The following is a 19,539-nucleotide window of genomic DNA, read 5'->3' on the forward strand; positions in this document are numbered from 1 at the left end:
ATTATTTCCCAGCACATTTTAGAATATTCAGCATCTGTGATATTTCATCAGTCAGATATCAATGTCTCTGGTTCCCAGACTCAATCCTGCCATTTAGAAGCGTTGAAGGTGGTATCCAAATCTGATTGTATCTAGAGCCACTTGCTCTCTTACCGCCCTTTCTCACTCTCTCTCCTTCCTATCCCTTCCCTTTTCTATTATTAGTTACTTACAAATATAAGTTGATGATGATGTGATAATAGCAAGCATTTTATTTTTATTAGTTGTGATTATGGTATCTAAAAGTTATATGTTACTTATTACTGAATTAGGCAGGTCAGCATATTATACTTTAAAAAAGAAATGAGTTTGTACATCAAGGTCAACAGAAGATCAGTCTTTTGTCTTGGATTATTGGATGGGTTAATATGTATATTAAGGAATTAATCTCTGCGACCTTCATAAATCTATACTCCAATTTGATTTGATAAATCAAGGTTCTTTAATGTAAATTATCATTGTTGATATTATCATTGTTGATATCAACAAAATTGTTGATATTAATGTAGAACATGTAAAGCAATTTTCATAAAAACAAAAGTGGGCTTCTATAGCTCCTTATTAATAAGATTTTGAGCAAAAGGCATTCAAGAAGTGGTGTCCATTGTACCTTGTACTACACTGAGTGTTTCATCACTCAGCTATCAATGTTTCCGGTTCCCAGGCTTAATCCTGCCATTATAGAAATGTTGAACTCCTAAAGAGGGAAGTTGACCTTCCACATGGAACTGTGATTAAGACTTTTTTTCACAAATAATGTTGAAGATATTTTTTATTTCCTCATAGTAAAACATTTGGGCGTAAAAATGTGATTAGGGACCTTGATAGGAAGGAATACATTCAAAACATTTTCATTCTGGATTTTTTCCCCCCAAAACAGTTTGTTCAAAGGTGGGAAGAAATCTCTTGCAAAGGAAAACCAAAAATTGGAGTAGATCCAACAATTTTTTAAATTAAATTTGATAAGCTACAGTGAGTCACTGAACTCTGCATCTAGAGTGAAGACTGCCAGCTAAAAGTTGTCACTTCTTATATACAGCAAAGTAGAGAGACATTTGCTAAAGACAAAGAAACTGTTTTGCCACTGATAAAAAAAACCAGATAACGTAATTTCAAAGTTTCACCACATCTTGAGGAAATATCTAACTATTTGCTTTGAAATGCAAGTATGTGCTTGGTTAGGAATCTAGTTTAACAGTTTGACCCACTGCCTTACATATAGGGAGGAGGTAATAAAGATAGTCATTATAAACGTCCTTGAGAAAGATACAGTTTTCAAAGAATGACTTACAGCAAAGGGAGAAAAGGTTACATTGGAAGGTTACAATGCGTTGAGAGTTATACCATAAGAAATCAAAGTTACATTCACATTCAGTGTGCCCTTAGCATACAGTAATCTGCTATAACCAAAGAAAATCTACGTAAAAAGGAGATAAAGAAATTTTAGGCTCTAAACCATGTGAACAAATGCCTGGCCATTTTGGCTTATGAATAAAATGCTATACAAGCTTGAATACATCTATACAAGAATTCTGGTAAAGATTTCAAGGGTAGTTATTTAAATTTCTAATGGGCATTTCCTTTCATTCTTGGAAAAAGATTATGTTACTTAAATTAAAATTAGATATCTTCTGGAGATTATTATTTTTTTGCATGCCAGGTTTCAGATCTGGGTATGCTATTATTGAACCTGTTTTATGAAGATAAAATCATGTGATAATTTTTTTTCTTTCATACCTGGCATCTGTTTGCTAAAAACAGTGTTCAACAAGAAGAAAAAGTAATAGATTAGTTGTTTCAGTGTCTTTTTTTTAACTTGGGAAAGTTAATGCCATTAGAAAATATAAGTCTGTACCTTGGAAGACTTGATTAGAAGCTGGTATTGGTTAATAGAATGAATCCCTTGAATGGTTGCTTTGTATAAGTAACTGGGTAACATTAGTTTAAATTGATGAATCATATCTTAGAATAAACAAGAGACATGTTGGACATATAATATCAGTGCCCCCAAGTGGACAAGCAGGAAAACTGTTAAATGAATCCCAATTAATATATAACCTGATATTAATATAAGATTTACTTTGTTAATTTTCCAATGTTTCAATTATGCTCTAAAAAATTTTGTAATGATTATCCTAAGGATAATGTGCCTTAGTTTAATTATGATTTATGTACTATATTGTTTAATTATTTGTAAACAGTTCTAATGTGAGTATACTTATTTCAAATTTAGCAAGGTGTATTCTTGGGTTTAAAGTGTGCATGTATGTTGTGTTGGATGAGGATCGTCCTGAGATATTGGTATATGCAAGCGAATGAAGCTTCATCTGTGCACCTGCAGGATCTAGGTTGCGCGTGAAACCATCCCTTCCCGGCCTGTTGAAGACAGTTTTTCTTCAGAAACCTATCCCTGTTGCCAGAAAGTTTGGGGACCACTGTGTAACTGTTCCAAGCTCTTCTACAAAATAATCTTTCAGTTTTTCTTTATGGTAATTGCTAAAGATATAGCAAAGGTAAACAACCTGTAGCTTTTACCACAGTAAGAGAAGAGCCATGTTAGTCCATGGTGGCCAAAAAAAAAAGGGGGAATGTGACAGCACCTTTTCCCTAGCTACAGCTATCAAAATCTGAATTTTTATCATCAGACTGTCTTTTATCTAGATTCAGGAATGTCTTGTATAGATGAAAGAAAGTACTCAGATGAACTGACAATTAGGCTGGGAAAAATATATACTATAACACTGTAATACTAGTTAAAATGGGCAGCAGCAACACAGACAGAACCCTATACTCTGCCCATGATGCACTCTTTCACAAAATAGGGAACAGAATAAAGATGCTATTGGAGTAAAGAAAAACCTAGATATATTAACAGACAGCACAAGTGTTGAATATAATGTCCAACTGTTGTTAAAACCAGTGTTGCAAATTGCTCTATTCTCCATTGTGGTGGAGATAGCATCCAGGAATGGGTTGACCTCGTCTGCTAGCTGATTGGACTGAGTCTGTCAGAGTTGTGAGGACACGCCTCCTTTACTAACAGTATCCAGCTTTTGACTCAGTCCCTCAGCTAGGACAGACGTGTCAAAAATTACTCCATTCCTTTGAGGTGAAAATTTGGACTTCTACAGCGAACACCTGATGTTACAGTACCTGGCTGGTTCCTGGTCTGACCAGTGGAGCCACTAGACATTCCAAACCAGTGATGAGAATTGCTCTATTCAGTAGTCTTAGAAGTTTACTTCAGAAAAAGGTTATTTCATTGAAAAGCATTTCTTTTATGTAAAGTAATTTGGAAATCTACAGTAGATTACTGTTTGGATTTGCTGGTTGCCTTTTTAAAAAGTGTTGTTGTTTCTCAGTAAGATAGACTGAGCAAAATATAGATATTTTTTTTTATTGGCCAAGTGTGATTGGACACACAAGGAATTTGTCTTGGTGCATATGCTTTCAGTGTACATAAAAGAAAAGATACATATTTTAATTATACTTATCATTTCATAACATCACTTATGTTAAAAATGAAGCATCTGATCCTCTATTATATGGAAATCTAATTCATTGATGGCAACAGAAAGAGCTTCAGATATATTCAAAAGAAAGGAAGTGAAACGAGGTACTGGCTCAATAATGTTGGCAAAAAGATAATGGATAACAAAGAAAAAGTAATGTTACTGAATCCTATTTTGTGTATTTTCACCAACAAGAGATTATGTGGCATTCTGAAGAATAGCAGAGTCAGGATTGAAGCTTCAGACTGATAAAAGATTGTTGGGGGAAAAGCTATTTACTTTAAACAAATTTATATCTTCAGGACTATATTCCCTGTATTGATACATGAAGGACTTCATTATAGCTTGGCTGAATCATTTTATATTATTTTTGAGAATTCTTAAAGAATTGGCAAATTGCCTAATGGCTGGAAGAGAACAAGAAGAAGTCCCTGTACAAGTCTTATATCAGTGGTGGCAAACCTTTTTCTCGTTGAGTGCCGAAAGCGTGCGTGTGCTGCCCTCCTGCGTGTGTGCATACGACTCCCCACACTCCCCCACCCCTGTGCATGCACATGCGACTCCCCCATCTCCCATGCATGCATGTGTGCCCCCCGCTTCCCCCATGCACCTGTGTATGTGACCCCCAGCCCCCCTGTTTTGGGCCTAGTACGTCAACCTGCAACCTTCTGGGCCCAAAAATGGGCCATGACTGTACCTACCCTGCACTCTCCCTCCGTCTTCGTGCATACGTGTGCGATCGCCGCTGCACATGTGCGTGCAATCCCCCATGCATGCACATGCATCTTCTGCATGTGCCCCCCCATGCCTCCTGAAAATCAGCTGGCCGGCAGGAGGCGCGTGCGCATGTGCGGTGGAGCTGAGCTGGGTAACGGCTTGCGTGCCTGCAGAAAGGGCTCCGTGTGCCAGCTGTGGCACGTGTGCCTGTTGTGGCCTGCCAGAAGCCAGCAGAGCTGGCAGCAGATTTGTACAATGAGGAGGTTGGGGAGGAACATGGGCCAGTCCTGGAGTCTGGGGAAGGCTCTGATGAGGGCTCTGTGTTGGAGGCAGAGAGGGGGCCAGGGCCGTATGCTAGTTATCAGCTGCCTTCAGAGTCGGACATCAATGAGGCAGATGAACGGCTGGAGCCTGTTCCCAGTGTGCGCATGCTCAGAGTTGCCAGACGAAGAGAACAGCTAAAGAACAACGGTCGACTTGGGAGCAAGGCCACAGGTAGACAATGAATCGCCCTCCCAGAGGGAATAAAAGAGGAGCAAAAGGAGAGTGGAGTTTGCAGAAGACAATTAGTTTGCCTAATTGGTTTATGACTCTCCAAGACTCTTTGCCAAGTTTCAAAGATATCGGCCTGGCAGCTCTCCAACCCTGATAAGGTTTGTGACTGTAAATTCTCCCTTGAAAGACTTTGCTGAAGGTGAATAAGAGGAATTCACTGTTTGTTTAATAAAAGGGGTTTTGTCGGGACCAGAATTCTGCTTCGTGCTTTTTGGGGAAGCCTACGTAAGAACATTTCTATAGGTTCGCCATCATGGTCTTATATGGTCATACAGGGACTTGAACCTGGATCTCCCAGGTATCAAACTCTCTTCTTAATCATTCTAAACTGAAATTATCCTTAATAGGTTCATGACATTGTTGTCAATATAAGTTTCCAGATATAACCTAACATGCTTTCAGTAGTATTTTAGATAGGTTAAATAAGTATAATGCTTATTACATTTGTAACTATTTCTTATTTATAATGGTTTAATAGGCACAGTTTTAATAACTTAATACATGTTTTTGCGTTCAGTGAAATATTGTTGTCTCAAAATTAATGTTTTCTATTCTCCCAGGCTTTGATAGTATATTTGGTCTTATATTTGGATTTGATGACATTTTTCTCTAGTATTTTTCTACTATGGCTCATAAGAACTGTTTGCCTTTGTTCAAGAGAGTTTGTTTATATCTACCGTTAGCTCTATAAAAACGAATAGTTATGATTATTGATTACATGCCATAGAGTCATTGTCAACTTTTAGCAACCATATAAATTGATTTTCTCTACTGAATTACTCTAATCTACTGAATTAGGTTTCTAATGTTCTCCGAACTTGGCTGTTTTCTTGCAGACATTTCACTACCCAAACAGTGCTACCAACCCCCCCCCCCAAATAACAACAACAGCAACAACCACCAAGCTCAGAGAACACCAAGGAACCCTCATTTCAATCCTGAGCTACAAATATTCTCCTTTATTGATAGGTTTCTTCTTATTTACCTTTGACTAAGGAATAAAGCATATTCCTTAATGAAGGATGATTCTCTTTTTTAGTTTGTGTTATTATCACAGTATGTTATACTTCTTTGACAGGCTGAAGTAGTATAAAGTCAATAACTGATTTGCAATTCCATATCTAGTAATTTGATCTCTATCTAAATATATAATTGTCATTAAAATATAACATTAACATTTTGTTTCTTTTTTTCAGGCATAAAGCCAAAACATTTGTGACCTTAGTACTTGGAATGTTCATCATCCTGGATAATTATTCTGAAATTTTGCTATAGGATAAATGCCTTGAGAAGCACAAGATGATGATGAATAGCACTGAAGCCTTGGAATCTTTGTATTGACTAAGGAATTACAATGTTTACTTTGTGAACAAAAACTATTTTGTAGTGGACAAAACATTTGAAAATGCGGCCATGGACTGGCTCCTGGCGATGGATTATGCTCATTCTTTTTGCTTGGGGAACATTGCTCTTTTACATAGGTGGACACTTAGTACGAGACAGTGAGCATCCGGACCACTCTAGCCGTGAACTGTCAAAAATATTAGCAAAACTTGAACGATTGAAACAGCAAAATGAAGATTTAAGACGAATGGCAGAGTCTCTCAGGTATGTTTTAAATCTTTCTCAGAACATGAGTACTCTGGCATTCTATTGTTTATATACAAACATAAGAACGAAGCTGAATTCATTATTAAATACTTTTCTGACGGATCCTGCCATTATGCATTTAGAGCTATGCACGTATTCTGTAATATTTTTTCCTGATATAGATCCTTTTTTTGAATAGTAGAAGCTATGGATAGTTTAATGTTGATTTTTTTTTTAATATATTCGGAAAAGTTAACAATGATCTTACAGCTAACTGAAAATTTTAAAAAATATTAATTTTAGGGTACAGCAACTTCATGCTCTCGTTTTTAGGGATGTGCAGCTATGCTCTGCTTACAGTTGTAGCTAAAAAGTAGAAGGGCACCCTTCCACTTTTTCTGAAAGAATACCTACCTGTAATGAAATAAGTTGAAACTGACATAAATAAATGGCATCTACCATTCTTTACTCCATAGTCCATAGAGCAAATACTTTGCATTGATTTTTTTCTTTTCTTTTTAGTTTGTATTTTTAATCTTTTCAAAAAAAATTAAGATTAAATATTGTTTTGTTACAAAAAATAGAGATATCACATAAATATTCTCCTGTTTTCTAGACTGCTGCCTTAGCCATCAAACTGGTTTGTGTTTCCATATATAGTTTTTATATTCCTGAATTTTTTCTTACTGTTTTTGTTTATTCAGCTTGAGACATAATGTGTATCTAGTAAGTAAAAAGTGGATTTATGATTGAGATAAATCTTGAACTTTAGATATGCAGAGATAGTTCCAAACAGTAGCATTTAGTACTGGTAGTTAGATGGATTTCTTTGTGATAATTAGTAAACTTAAACCTTACACTGAGGTAGAATTTACAGTTAGAAATCTAGGCAGTTACATTTATAAGCATCTATTCTTGCTGGAGCGAGAGCAATCAGAGTGGGTAGCTCTATATTCTGCATGTAGACTGAGCATGTGATCTTCATTTGCATTTCTGGTCACTATTCCCTCGTTTGGTGTCTCCTCAGTTCGGTTCAGTCTGCATTGCAAATCAGATGTGATCGATCAATGGCTTCACCTTTCTCAACGGTGCAGGATCACTTTGGCGATTAGATCGCTAGCTGGTTTGCTGGCTAGTGGTCTCATTCCGGCTTCACAGCTGAAGTCCCCGCCACCGCACAACAGCGGTAAGGCCTCACCAGCATCGATCAGAGTCAGGGGGCCAGGCATTCCTGCCAGACGGCGGAGGGGAAATCAGTCCCTGCCCAGATTGCCTGGGCACACTCTGAAGCGGTAGGAGCATGGGGGAGCGCTAATTGCTGCTGCGGCAACTTCAGCTCTTCGTGAGCAGCCTGCCTTATTGAAAACAGGGTAATGGCATTGCAGACGCCTTCTGCCAGCCAGCAGGCCCAGAAAGGGGACAAGAGGGTGTGCCCTGCTTCTTCTCCGGGCCAAAATACAGGGGCTTGTAGCCAGAAAGCTGCAGCCAAAGAAGCAACCACCAGGAGCCAGGCAGCCACTTCTAGCAGCAAGAAGAGCTCCAAATCGGCTGAAAAGGATGCAGAGAGGCATCAAAAGGCCCTGGGAAGAGAGCTGGCTAAACTCCAGAAGGCTAAAGAAAGCCAGGAGCCAAATGCAAACCTTAGAGGGATGGAATTTCCCCGCCCTCAGGAGCAGGAGCCACAGGATCCCTTAAATGATCCTGCTCAGTTGCAGCCTTCCTCCCATGAGGCCTGATCACCAGAGGGTGCCAGGGAGCACTCCTCTCCTACTTTAGGAGAGGTTTTGGATAGAACAGAGGCCTTTGCATTTGCAAATCCCAACTTGCCTGCAACAATGTTTGCACAGTCATCCACTTCAGGCCCCAGGGCCTCCTTCACTCCTACTGCAGCGGGGATCCACCCACAGCAATGCCTGCACAGTGGCAACAATGGATGGCTCAGGCTATTATTCAGGGAATAGCCATTGGTTTACAACAAAGGAACCAACCTTCACCAGGGGTTCCATTCCATCAGACTTCAGGCTTGCAACCTTTTATACAAGAAGATTGGATGGTACCTCAGAGTAATCCATCTGTGGCACAGTCAGTTAGGAATGGAGACTCCTCGGCTGAGGAGGAGGACCTGATGGCCCTTTCTGAGGGTTAAAGGGCAGGTGTAAAACCTTCTCCCTTTACAGGCCTTTTCAAGCCAGATCTTTTCAAACCCTTGTTTCGCAAGGCCAAAGCCATTACAAATATGGAATCTGAGGCAGTCACAAATCCTGACCCCAAACGGGAGTTCTGGTCATTTGCTCTTTACAGACCCCGCAATTGAGGCTGAGGTAATGCCATCCCCCAAACTATTTTTAGACATAATTTAAAGACAATGGCACAATCCAGGGGCAGGATTACCCTTTTCCAGAACTGAACAAAAGCTATACAACGTAGCTTCAGATTTGGCTGACATTTTGCAGGTACTCATGGTGGACAAATCAGTGGCAGCACTGACAACAGCAGCCTTGATTCCACAGACGCTATGGACTATCTGAAACCAGATGATAAGAAAGCTGAGGCTTCGTTATGTAAGTCCCATCAGGTGGCTGCCTGGGCAGTGAATGCTGCCACTTCGACTTCATTCTTTAATCGCACCTCCCTGCTCTGGCTTTGCCAGATGCAGGAACACATTCCACCAGAAGATATGAGGGTACGTCAAGACATAAATAAATTAATTGTAGCGGCTGAGTTCTTAGCTGATGCTACATTGAATGCGGCCAAGTTCGCTTCAAGGTCTATAGCATCATCTATTACCACTTGTCCCCTGTTCTGGCTTAAGCACTGGCAGGCCGACAATCGGAACAAATGGAAATTAGCATCAGCACTCTTCACGGGTGACAAATTATTTGATGAAAATCTGGATCCCATTCTAGTGGAAACCAGAGGCAAGGGCAAGGCCATTCCTTCCCTTTATCGACGGGGTGAATACCGGCCTTCCCCTTATTACAGAAAACAGATCTTTCTGAACCAGGCCATGACTATAAATCCTTTCAACGACAGTACCTTTCGTGTCCCCCTCCCCCTCCGATGACCGGGTCAAGGAAGTCCATATCAAACGTGGCAACAAAGCCTCTGCAGCTTGCCAAATTCCTTCGAGGTTTATCAGGGCAGGCAGGAGTCCAAGTTGTGACTTCAGCGATAGAGTCCGATATCAGCAAACTAGATGAGACTTTACTTGACTCAAGGTTGGAATGCCAAAAGCAGGTCCTTTATATAGGCTGTGGGGTGTGGCTCCATGACTCAGCATTTATCCAAGCCTACCCCTCCCTTCCTTCTGCTGGTGTCGCCTCTCAGATCTTCGGAAGCGAGGATCCTCCCACTTTATATTCTCTTCAGCTGGATCTGCTGTCAGTAATTCCAGCACGTGGCTGGCTTCCTGCTCACACGCTGTAGGAGTGAAGTTTATCGGGCTTGTTTGTTCACTCCTGACATCCTCTCCGGGCATGGGGCCAGGGCTGGGGGCTGGAGGCATGACAGGTCATTCATCTTCATTATCAGACTCAGAATCTGATAACAGGCCCGGGTGGAGATGGGAGGGGCCCGGCTGAGGAGAGGAGGGAGGATGAGGCACAACAGTACCCTAACCGGCAGGAGAGGCACTCTGACAGATCAGAGTTCAGGATCCGTAATTAACCTTAGGGCAAGCAGCCCTTTTGAGGGGTAGGAAGTCGTCCTTACTGCCGTGCATAGTGACTGCAGGACCGCACCACCCAAGGTGGTCGGCTCAGCCTCCATTTCCAGCAGTGGGAGGCCACAACTTCAGACACATGGGTTCTCAATACAATAAGATTGGCACTAGAATTTTTCTCCCCCCCGCCTTCTTTCTCAGTTGCCCTGTATCCAGGGTCCCCTCAAGGCAACACCTGATGGAGTCAGCAATCCAGCATTTGCTGGAAATCCAAGCGATCAAACCAGTCCCTCAAGAACAGCACAAAAATGGATTCTATTCGATTCTATTTGTCATCCAAAAGAATTCGAGGGATGGAGGATTTTAGATCTAAAATGCCTAAACCAGTGTCTAGAGTTCAAACAATTCAAGATGCAGTCTTTTAAATCAAAACTAGAAAGCATGTGCCAGGGCGACTTCCTGACCTCAATAGACTTAACCGAAGCATACCTTCATGTTCTGGTCAAAGCAGCACACAGACAGTTTCTTCGTTTTGCCTATTCAGACAAACATTATCAGTACAGAGCCATGCCCTTCGGCCTCTCCTCAGCACCGAGGGCCTTTACAAAAATTTTGGCAGCTCTGACGGCACACTTGCGCTCAATACCAATAAGAATCCAGTGCTATTTGGACGGCATTTTAGTCCAGTCCTCTTCAGCGAGCCAGGTGGAGAGGGATCTACGGACCACAATAAGAGTGCTATAACTCCATGGTTTCTCCATCAACCACAAGAAGAGTCATCTTTCTCTAACGACCAATCTACTCCATTTGGGAGCCCTAATAGACATGACAACATGCCATGTCTTTCTCCCTCCGGAGAGGCAAGACAGATCCAACGTCTAGTGAAGTGCATCCTGGCCATGAGGTCAGTCCCTCTGTCCCTCCTGTCGCAGCTCCTCAGCAAAATGATGTCATGCATCGCCATAGTTCCACGCCAGGATGCTGCAATGGCTTCTACTGCAATTCCAAAGATCGGGCAGGAGCAACTGTCAGGACAAGGTAAGATTCCTGTTAAACGTGCGGCGTTCCTTACAGTGGTGGACATTAACAGCGCAAGGCAACAGTGCCTTTTCAAGGAACCCTCCCGAGTTACCATCACAACCAACACCACCCTTTTTGGTTGGGGAGACATGGACAGCAGATGCTAGCCCAGGGCAAGTGAACACAAGGGGACATGACACACAGGATCAGTTGGCTGGAGCTCAGATGGGTTCATCTGGCTCTCAAAGCCTTCAAGGACTCATTAACTGGGCGCCACATATTAGTCCTAACAGTCAATATGAAGGCCAAAGCACACATCAACCGTCAAGGGGGGACACATTCCAGGTCCCTCATGACAGAGGCAGGTCAGCTGGGTCGCTGGGCAGAATGGCACCTTCTGTCATTAAGGGCCGAGCACATCTCAGGGGTTCTGAATGTACAGGCAGACAGTCTCAGCAGGGCAAAGGTAGATCAAGCAGAGTGGTGATTACAACCCTCGCTGTTCCAGCAAATATCAGATCACTACGGGACCCCACTCCTGGATCTGTTTGCATCCCCAGAGAATTCCCAGCTTCCCTGATTCTTCAGCAGATACTGGAGACGAGGAACAGAAGGGATAAATGCTCTCCGCTCCCCTTGGACTCTGGGTCTTCTGTACGCCTTTCCTCTTCTTCCCCTGATTCCTGCATTCATCAGGAGGTTGCTGGAGGAAAAGGTGGAAGTCATCCTCCTGGCTCCTCATTGCCCCAGGAGGCCCTGGTTCGCCGACCTGATGAGTCTATTGGTTGAACGAGCTTGGAGAATTCCGGACAACAGAATACACTTCAGCCAAGGGGCCTTGGTCTACCCACAGCCCCAGTGGTTACAACTGACCTCCTGATGGTTGAGTGGCAGGCATGAGGAACAAATATTTTTCTCCCAAGGTTATTCACACCATTCAGGCATCTAGACGGCAATCCACATCTAGAATTTACAATGCGACCTGGCGGTTGTTCTGCACATGGGGCGCCAGGCTACAGATTGATCCATCAGGAGCCTTGGTGGCCCAGATCCTGGAATTCCTCCAGGAGGGGTTAGATAAGGTTTTGGCCCCAACAACATTAAAAGACAACTGGCAGTATTATCTTCAGTTTTAACCCTAGGTACATGGGAATCACTTTCTAGACATCCCATGGTATGCAGATTCATTAGGGAGGCCTCTAATTTGTGTCCTCCAGTCATCCACAGGTATCCTACCTGGGACCTGACTAAGGTTTTACAAGCCCTCACTGGCAGCCCCTTTGAACCCTTATGGTCAGCCACACTGCGTTTCCTAACACTCAAGGTTGCGTTCATCATTGCCATAACTTCAGCTCACAGGATTTCAGAACTGGCAGCCTTGTCAGTAAGACACGACTTATGCATATTTCACCAAGACAGAGTTGTACTAAGGCTTGACCCTACCTTCATTTCCAAAATTAACACATGGTTTCACAGAATGCAAGAATTGGTCTTACCAAATTTCTACCCAGACCCACACATACCCTTGAACGTAAGTGGCATACATTAGATGTCAGAAGGGCCCTACATATTTATATCAAGCATACATCCTTATTCAGGCAAACAGAATCATTATTTACTTCATTCCAACCATCCACATTAGGCAATAGGGTTACTCCTTCAACAGTGGGTCAATGGTTGAGGGCCTGCATAGCTGAGGCATATGAATCACAGGCTCTCCCAATTCCCAGCTGAATAACGGATCATTCCACTAGGAGTGCGGCTACCACAGCAGCATGAGCGACACAGGCCTCTGTTGAGGAGTTGTGTTGGGCGGCCACTTTGTCCTCTCCCTCATCCTTCATTCAGCATTATAAGTTGGACACATTCGCTTCGGCGGAAGCGGCCTTTGGGAGAAGAGTTCTCCAGAGGGTCCATAATGCCAGATGGACTTCGGACCAGACGCTACCCACCTGTTAAAGGGACAGGCCGGCTTTGGTATGTCCCACTGTGGATGCTCCAGCTCTAGGAAGAATGGACGTTGGGCTACCTGAACGCCATTTCTAGTAGAGCTGGAAGAGAACATCTAGTCCTTACTAACGTTTGGTCCACAGTCTGGGAGGGGCTCCTCTTTTACAGGACACGTGTATATGCATTGCTTGATCTGTGCCGAACTGAGGAGACACCAGATGAGGGAGGAGTGACCAGGAATGCAAATGAAGATCACATGCTCAGTCTACATGCAGAACATAGATCTACTACTCATTCTGGATGCTCTCTTCCAGCTCTACTAGAAATGGCGTTCAGGTAGGCCAACACCCAATCTACATAATACTGTTGTGATTCCGGCTCCCGAGCCTGTCCTCCTGGAGGAGGATGACTCTGAGAGTGAGGCAGAGGAGCCGACAAGGCCTCCCTCTCCAGGTCCCTCCTTTCTGGCAACGCCTCAGGTGCCAGCTGAAGGCCAGGAAGAAGGTGTCAGAGCCCCCACCGACAGAGGGTGAGGGGGATCAATCCTGGATTGATCCCAGACAGCGTCGGAAGGAGAGGCGTGCGCAGCAAAGGAAGAGGTGTGGCAGGCCCAGAGAGTGCTGAGTCACTGAGCCACACCCCACAGGGGATAAAAGCAGGTGGAGTTGCTCCGTAGCCTCTGTGACGGACAAAACTACGAAGCGTGAACTTCGGATCAGTTGTTTTTGAGTTAAGGCCTAGACTGTGTGAAGGAATTATTCTGTGAACTCTTGGCTGCCCCGGCAACGGCTTCTGATACGTGGACTCCCATCTCTGCAAAGTAATAAAGAACTTGGCAGGCATTTGAACTGTAGCTGCCAAGTCTTTTATCCACAAAGGAAATTCAAGTCGGTTGTAGAATAAATGACTGTTAGATGCTCGCTCCTGCGCTCTTTGATGTGAGGTGGGGAGGGGGACAGAACAAATACATTAAATAAATCTATCTATATATCTGTGCCTTTCCATGACATTATCAAATATCATTTGTGAAAAACTGCTTCTTTTCTTTTGTAAAAAGCATCTAAGTTTGATGCTTTAAGATAGTTGGAATATTTCTGTATTTTTCAGTGAAGTGTTATTAATTTAATGAAGATATTTTATGTAAACTTGGTACAGTTTGAAAAATTTTGTGTATTTCTGATGCTGGGTTTTTTAAAGAGTGAATTATGTTCATGTGTTAAATTTTCTGGAAGATTCATAAGAAAAATCTCCAAATTTACTTTTGTGAATATTTTTGTTATTTTGTGCAGTGCTACAGATGTTAGTTCTCTCCTTCCTATTATTTAATAGCTGGTGGGTCATTCATAGAGTATTTTGGATACCCAATTTTATATTGTCTGTCTCGACAGAGCTAGAGATGCTGTACAGGTGCTGGAGTCCTATACAGGTACTGGAGACTCTTAGAAGTCTGGATGGGAGAAAATAGGCTAAATGTGAATACAAGCAGAATGTATTACAGTTTGTTCCTTGCAATTCTCTGGTAGCTGCAGAGTTACCTGGAGAGGATATATTGCTCTTGAAGGAGAAGATTCAGATTTTGGGGGGTTGCTAGATAAGCAGGTGGAAGATGGCCTTTGTCCACATCCATTCTCCCATCCTGGAATGGGAGGACCCAACTACAATGATTTACATCTTTAATAATGCTCCATAGTGTTGGGGACTACCTTTAAAGACAGTAGGAAATTGTATTGGAGTCAAAAGTACAATAACTCACTTGTTAATTGGCATCAACCACTATGCACATTATACCTATTTTATATCCCATTGCTACAATCTGCATTGATTGCTAATGTTTCCAGGTGTAAGTCAAACTGCTAGTTTTGAGTGGAAAGCTCTATATGGCTTGGCATGTAAGCTTACAGAACTGTTTATTCCATTTGGATTCAACCTAATAACACCCAAGAGAAGTTGCTTGAGTCATTTCACTTATCTGAGGTGAGGAAGGATAAAACAAGAAAGTTTTGCTTTTCCATCATGGCACCTATGGAATAGACTACAAATTACCCTGGCTGATGCCCTTTTAGAACATTTTCAGGAGTAGCCTTGAGCAATGATTGTGATTCACGCTAATTGGATTTATTATTATATAGCTGCTGCTCCTTCCCTATGGAACATCTTGCAGTGAGGTTGGCCTCTACTGTGCTGGTTTTCCAGAAGAGTGTTGAGACTTGGTTCTTTCAACCAGTGGTGGGCTTCAAATTTTTTAACAACTGATTCTCTGCCCTAATGACTGGCTGGGTGGGCTTGGCCAACTCGACGTTGCTTCTTTGCCTAAGAGATACTGTTGTGCCCCGTCCTCCTCAGCCGGGCCCCTCCTGTCTCCTCCCGGGCCTGTTATCAGACTCCGAGTCTGATAATGAAGATGAACGGCCTGTCATGCCTCCAGCCCCCGGCCCTGGCCCCATGCCCGGAGAGGACTCAAGGAGTGAAAACAGAAACCCAATACAGCTCACTCATACAGTGTGTGTTCCTTCGACGCAGCCGTCAGAGCAGGAAGTCAGCCAAGTGGTGCAATTACCCGGACCTGCTCCCTCGGACCCCTCCCTTTTCCAGATGCCGACAGTAGAGACAGCTGAAGACAATTCAGAGTGGGAGGATCCTCACTTCTGGAGATCTGAGAGGCGACGCCAGCAGAAAGAAGGGTGGGGCAGGCCTGGATAAATGCTGAGTCATGGAGCCACGCCCCACAGCCTATATAAAGGACCTGCTTTTGGCATTCCAACCTTGAGTCAAGCAAACTCTCATCTAGTTTGCTGAAGTCACAACTTGGACTCCTGCCTGCCCTGAGAAGCCTCGAAAGAAGATGTCGTGTCCCACTCGTCCGCTGACGGCCGGGTCAGGGAAATCCGAATCAGGCTTGCTTCTGCAGCTCTGCCCAAAGTCCTAGCAAAGTCCTCAGAGCAGGCAGGAGACCAGAAAGTGACTTCAGCAAGATAAGTTCGACTTTGCCTGACTCAGAGACTGCCAGAAAGCAGATCCTTTATATAGGCCATGGAGTGTGGCTCCATGACTCAGCACTCATTAAGGCCTGCCCCTCCCTTCCTTCTGTTGCCTCCGCCTATCCAGTCTTCTGATGCGAGGGTCACTCCAATCAGCAGCTGTTGGAAATAAACTTTCCTCAGGCTCACATGCTGTGGAGGAGGGGGAGGGGTCTAGCTGCTCCATTTGCCTGGGCATGGAGCCAGGGCTGGGGTTGGGGGATGCTCCCTCCTCTGCAGCCTGCTTGGGCATGGAGCCAGGGCTGGGACCGGGAGGCATACATTCCTCCGTGTTCGGGAGCAGATAAGAAGGCCCCGGCTGCTGTGAGAGCGGTCAAGACACAACAGAATTTGACAAGCTGCAGAGGCTTCGTTGCCACGCTTGATACGGACTTCCTAGACCCTGTCGTCGGTGTGGGAGTGGGACACGACAGATACCCTATCTCTTTTGCTCTCTCTGAACTAATGAGCTAAAGAGCTACCTATAGACATTCATTTTAATAAGATTTTTTGAAACCTGCAGTTGAAAGTTCTTCATGACGCCTTACCCTGAAGATCCAATTTCATTTGGAATTTAACCCCAAATTGATTGCCCTTTTAACATTTCTCTTGATACTGAGCAGATGCAACCCTGGGGTGGCTGGTGGCTTGAGGATGCTCTCTCCATCTTTTTAACTTTAATTATTTTAATTTTTTATTCAGTTTTTTTGCAAAGCACCCAGTTACTTAGATAGAGAGATGGGCAATATATAAATTTTATTAATAAAATAAATGCTGTCAGCCCCAGCCCTGTGATGATACTTGAGGCCGCCATTCATGTGGGGATCACCATTTTGCTGCTGCACGCTTTCGCCGACAACCCTTCTTGTTTTGTTTTTTTTATTAAAGAGTTTTACAAAAAAAATTTTTCAATACATCCCACTCCCCTCCCCCCACCCATCTTCACCCCCCCCCCCTGGACTTCCCAGAGCAAAATCCAGGGTATAAGATCTTACAATCATAAGCTAAAATACACTAATTATCCATAAATTCCCATCCCTCCCCTATAACCTCAACTCTCCTTCTCCATAATAAAGAAAAAAAGGAAATGTTCATTCATAAGATATTTGATATTTCTTCATCCAATAATTGTTCTAATTGTAGTCAGTCCATCTTCTTCATTCCAGTATATTTTCTTGTGGGTATTCATTCAGATACACTGAAGTTTCCACCACTTCCAACAGTTCAGTACTTTTAATATCCATACCCAATAACATCAATTACTAAATAATTTTTTTTATATAATCAACCAAACTTTAACATTTTATAAAATTTTCTCTCTTAACTTTTTAACTTATATAAAATTAACATTTAACTCAATTTTTTCCTCCCCATATTTCCATATCAATGAATTACCAAATATTTTATAACCATTTTGTCATACAAGCCTTAACCAATTCCATTTCTTTTTTTAATTTTTTCCCAACACTTTATATAACCCAACATCAATTTTTGTCCAGCATAACTAAATCCACCATATATAATAAAATAACATCAATATCCCAAATGTCTTCCACATTTAAGTTACCGATTAAGACTATACACCCCAATTTAATTTCCAAATACCATCTATAAAGTATTTTATATAAGAAGAAAAAAAATTCCCTTGAGTTTTATACTTATCTAATTACTTACTAAAACCAAATATAAATTATCCTTTCTACTTTGTATATCCAAACATTTTGCTTGTGATTTACCCTTTCCCATTAAAAGATGCTCTTTTCATTTGAAATTGTTGCTTCTTTACTCCTTGTTCTTTATGTTTAGTAATTACAATCATTCTTTGCTCTTCCCCTGTTGCTTTCAACCTTTCTTCCTTAGTCACAGCCTCTACTTTAGATTGTATTTGCTTTGCTACCTTCTCACACTTTTTAACCACTTCCACTTCTCTTCCCATTTTAACTTCTAGCAGTGGTGGAGTTCCAGCCTTCAATACGTTAGTATAAAAATCTCTTGCTTTAAACACCGTATTAAGTTGGTATTTCTCTAACCATATCTGACGATTTCTAAATTCGTCCACCAAAAAAGCAAACTCTTTTCTATTTCTTAAAATTTTTGAGGGAATTTCTTTTAACACCAATACCTCTTGTCCTAATATTTGAGTTTTATTTTTATAAGAAGCTTGTAAAATCTCAGTCCTAATCTTCCTAGTTGTAAAATAATTCACTACATCTCTTTCTCTTGCAACCCATGAATTAACACGATAGATTTTTTCAATTTGCGTTTTAAGACCTACAGGTTTCTGTCCAATCATCTGTGCAAAAACCTCTGCAAAGACATCTTTTAAATTATCTCGCTTATTTTCTTTCAAACCTCTCACTCTCAATGCAGATTCCATTACTCTATATTGCAACAAAACTCGTTCTTCATCTGCAGTCTCTACCTTAGTCTGAAGCTCCTCTATTTTATTTTTTAAGTCCAAATTAACTTGATTAACTTCGTCAACTCTTTCATCCAGCTGATTTGTGTATTCAAGAAAACTTTTAAATGCTGCCACCGTATCTTCTTTTATATCTTCGTCCTGAGCTTCAAGAGTATCTTTAACTTTCATTATTTTCTCTTCAATTTCCTTAAACTTTTGGTCTATAGCAAAAATTTGAGCCTTTAGAAATTCCTTCAACTCTTCTTGTAGTTTATATATTTGAGCTAACGAGGCACCAGTTTCCTTAGAAACAGCAGGCTTTAATTGCACAAAAGCCATCTTACTTAAACTTTATACTTTGCAACAAATTCAAATCTGTTCATAAACTCCTTATTTGGGTTCGGTAAATCAATTCTGCAGTCCTTCAACTTTTCTCTTTAACATTTCTTCACATAAGTATAAAATCCAGCAAGTTTAAACAGAGTTAAGGGTGCTAATGATGCTAACGAGAACTTCCTTAACTTTCATTTTCACGCTCTATTAAGCAGAGGCGCCATTTCCTTTCTTCTCAAGTACCGTTCAGAGATCGAGTTGAGGTCTGGTGCTTACATCAGCCTGTCCTGCCTTTGCTCCGTCTGCTTAAGGTAAATTAAGATTGATTTTCATCTTGATAGCAGAGATGGTCGCGGCGTTTTGTTCTGCATTAATAAATTAATGCAGAGGATCCCGGATCCGAAGCTTTCACCAGGCTTAAATAAGGAGCTCTCACCCTTTTTGCCCCTAGAATTTTTTTCTGGGGCTCTCAGGGAGCTCTACCTCCACCTGGCAGCTCACCTTTCCCTCTTTTTTTTTACCGAGGGAAAGGTTTCCAAGCCATCAGACAGTTGATGAGCGCTGTCTGAACGACTTTAACGAGATCACAGGGCTGATGGTCCAAAAGGACCGTCTCCAACGCCTACGGTGCCACCGGAAGCCGACAACCCTTCTTGTGTGCCTGCTCTGCTGGGTCGTCAGCTCTGAGGCATGCCTCTCACTTTGACTTCCCAGCTACATGCTAGATGACTTCAGGAGCATGCA

At 42.2% G+C, this 19,539-nt stretch overlaps 1 protein-coding gene across 1 annotated transcript in view; it reads left to right on the top strand.

The window, feature by feature from the left end:
* Positions 1-19,539, top strand: part of FUT8 (fucosyltransferase 8) — a 122,963-nt gene that overhangs the window by 33,026 nt on the left and 70,398 nt on the right. Inside the window, exon 3 of the mRNA XM_058161855.1 lies at positions 6,020-6,431. Coding sequence (XP_058017838.1) covers positions 6,229-6,431 — 203 coding nt within the window. The 5' untranslated portion in view covers positions 6,020-6,228. The remainder of the gene's footprint in view (positions 1-6,019; positions 6,432-19,539) is intronic.

The sequence above is a fragment of the Ahaetulla prasina genome, chromosome 1 (assembly GCF_028640845.1).
Source record: "Ahaetulla prasina isolate Xishuangbanna chromosome 1, ASM2864084v1, whole genome shotgun sequence".
Classification (NCBI taxonomy): Eukaryota; Metazoa; Chordata; class Lepidosauria; order Squamata; family Colubridae; genus Ahaetulla; species Ahaetulla prasina.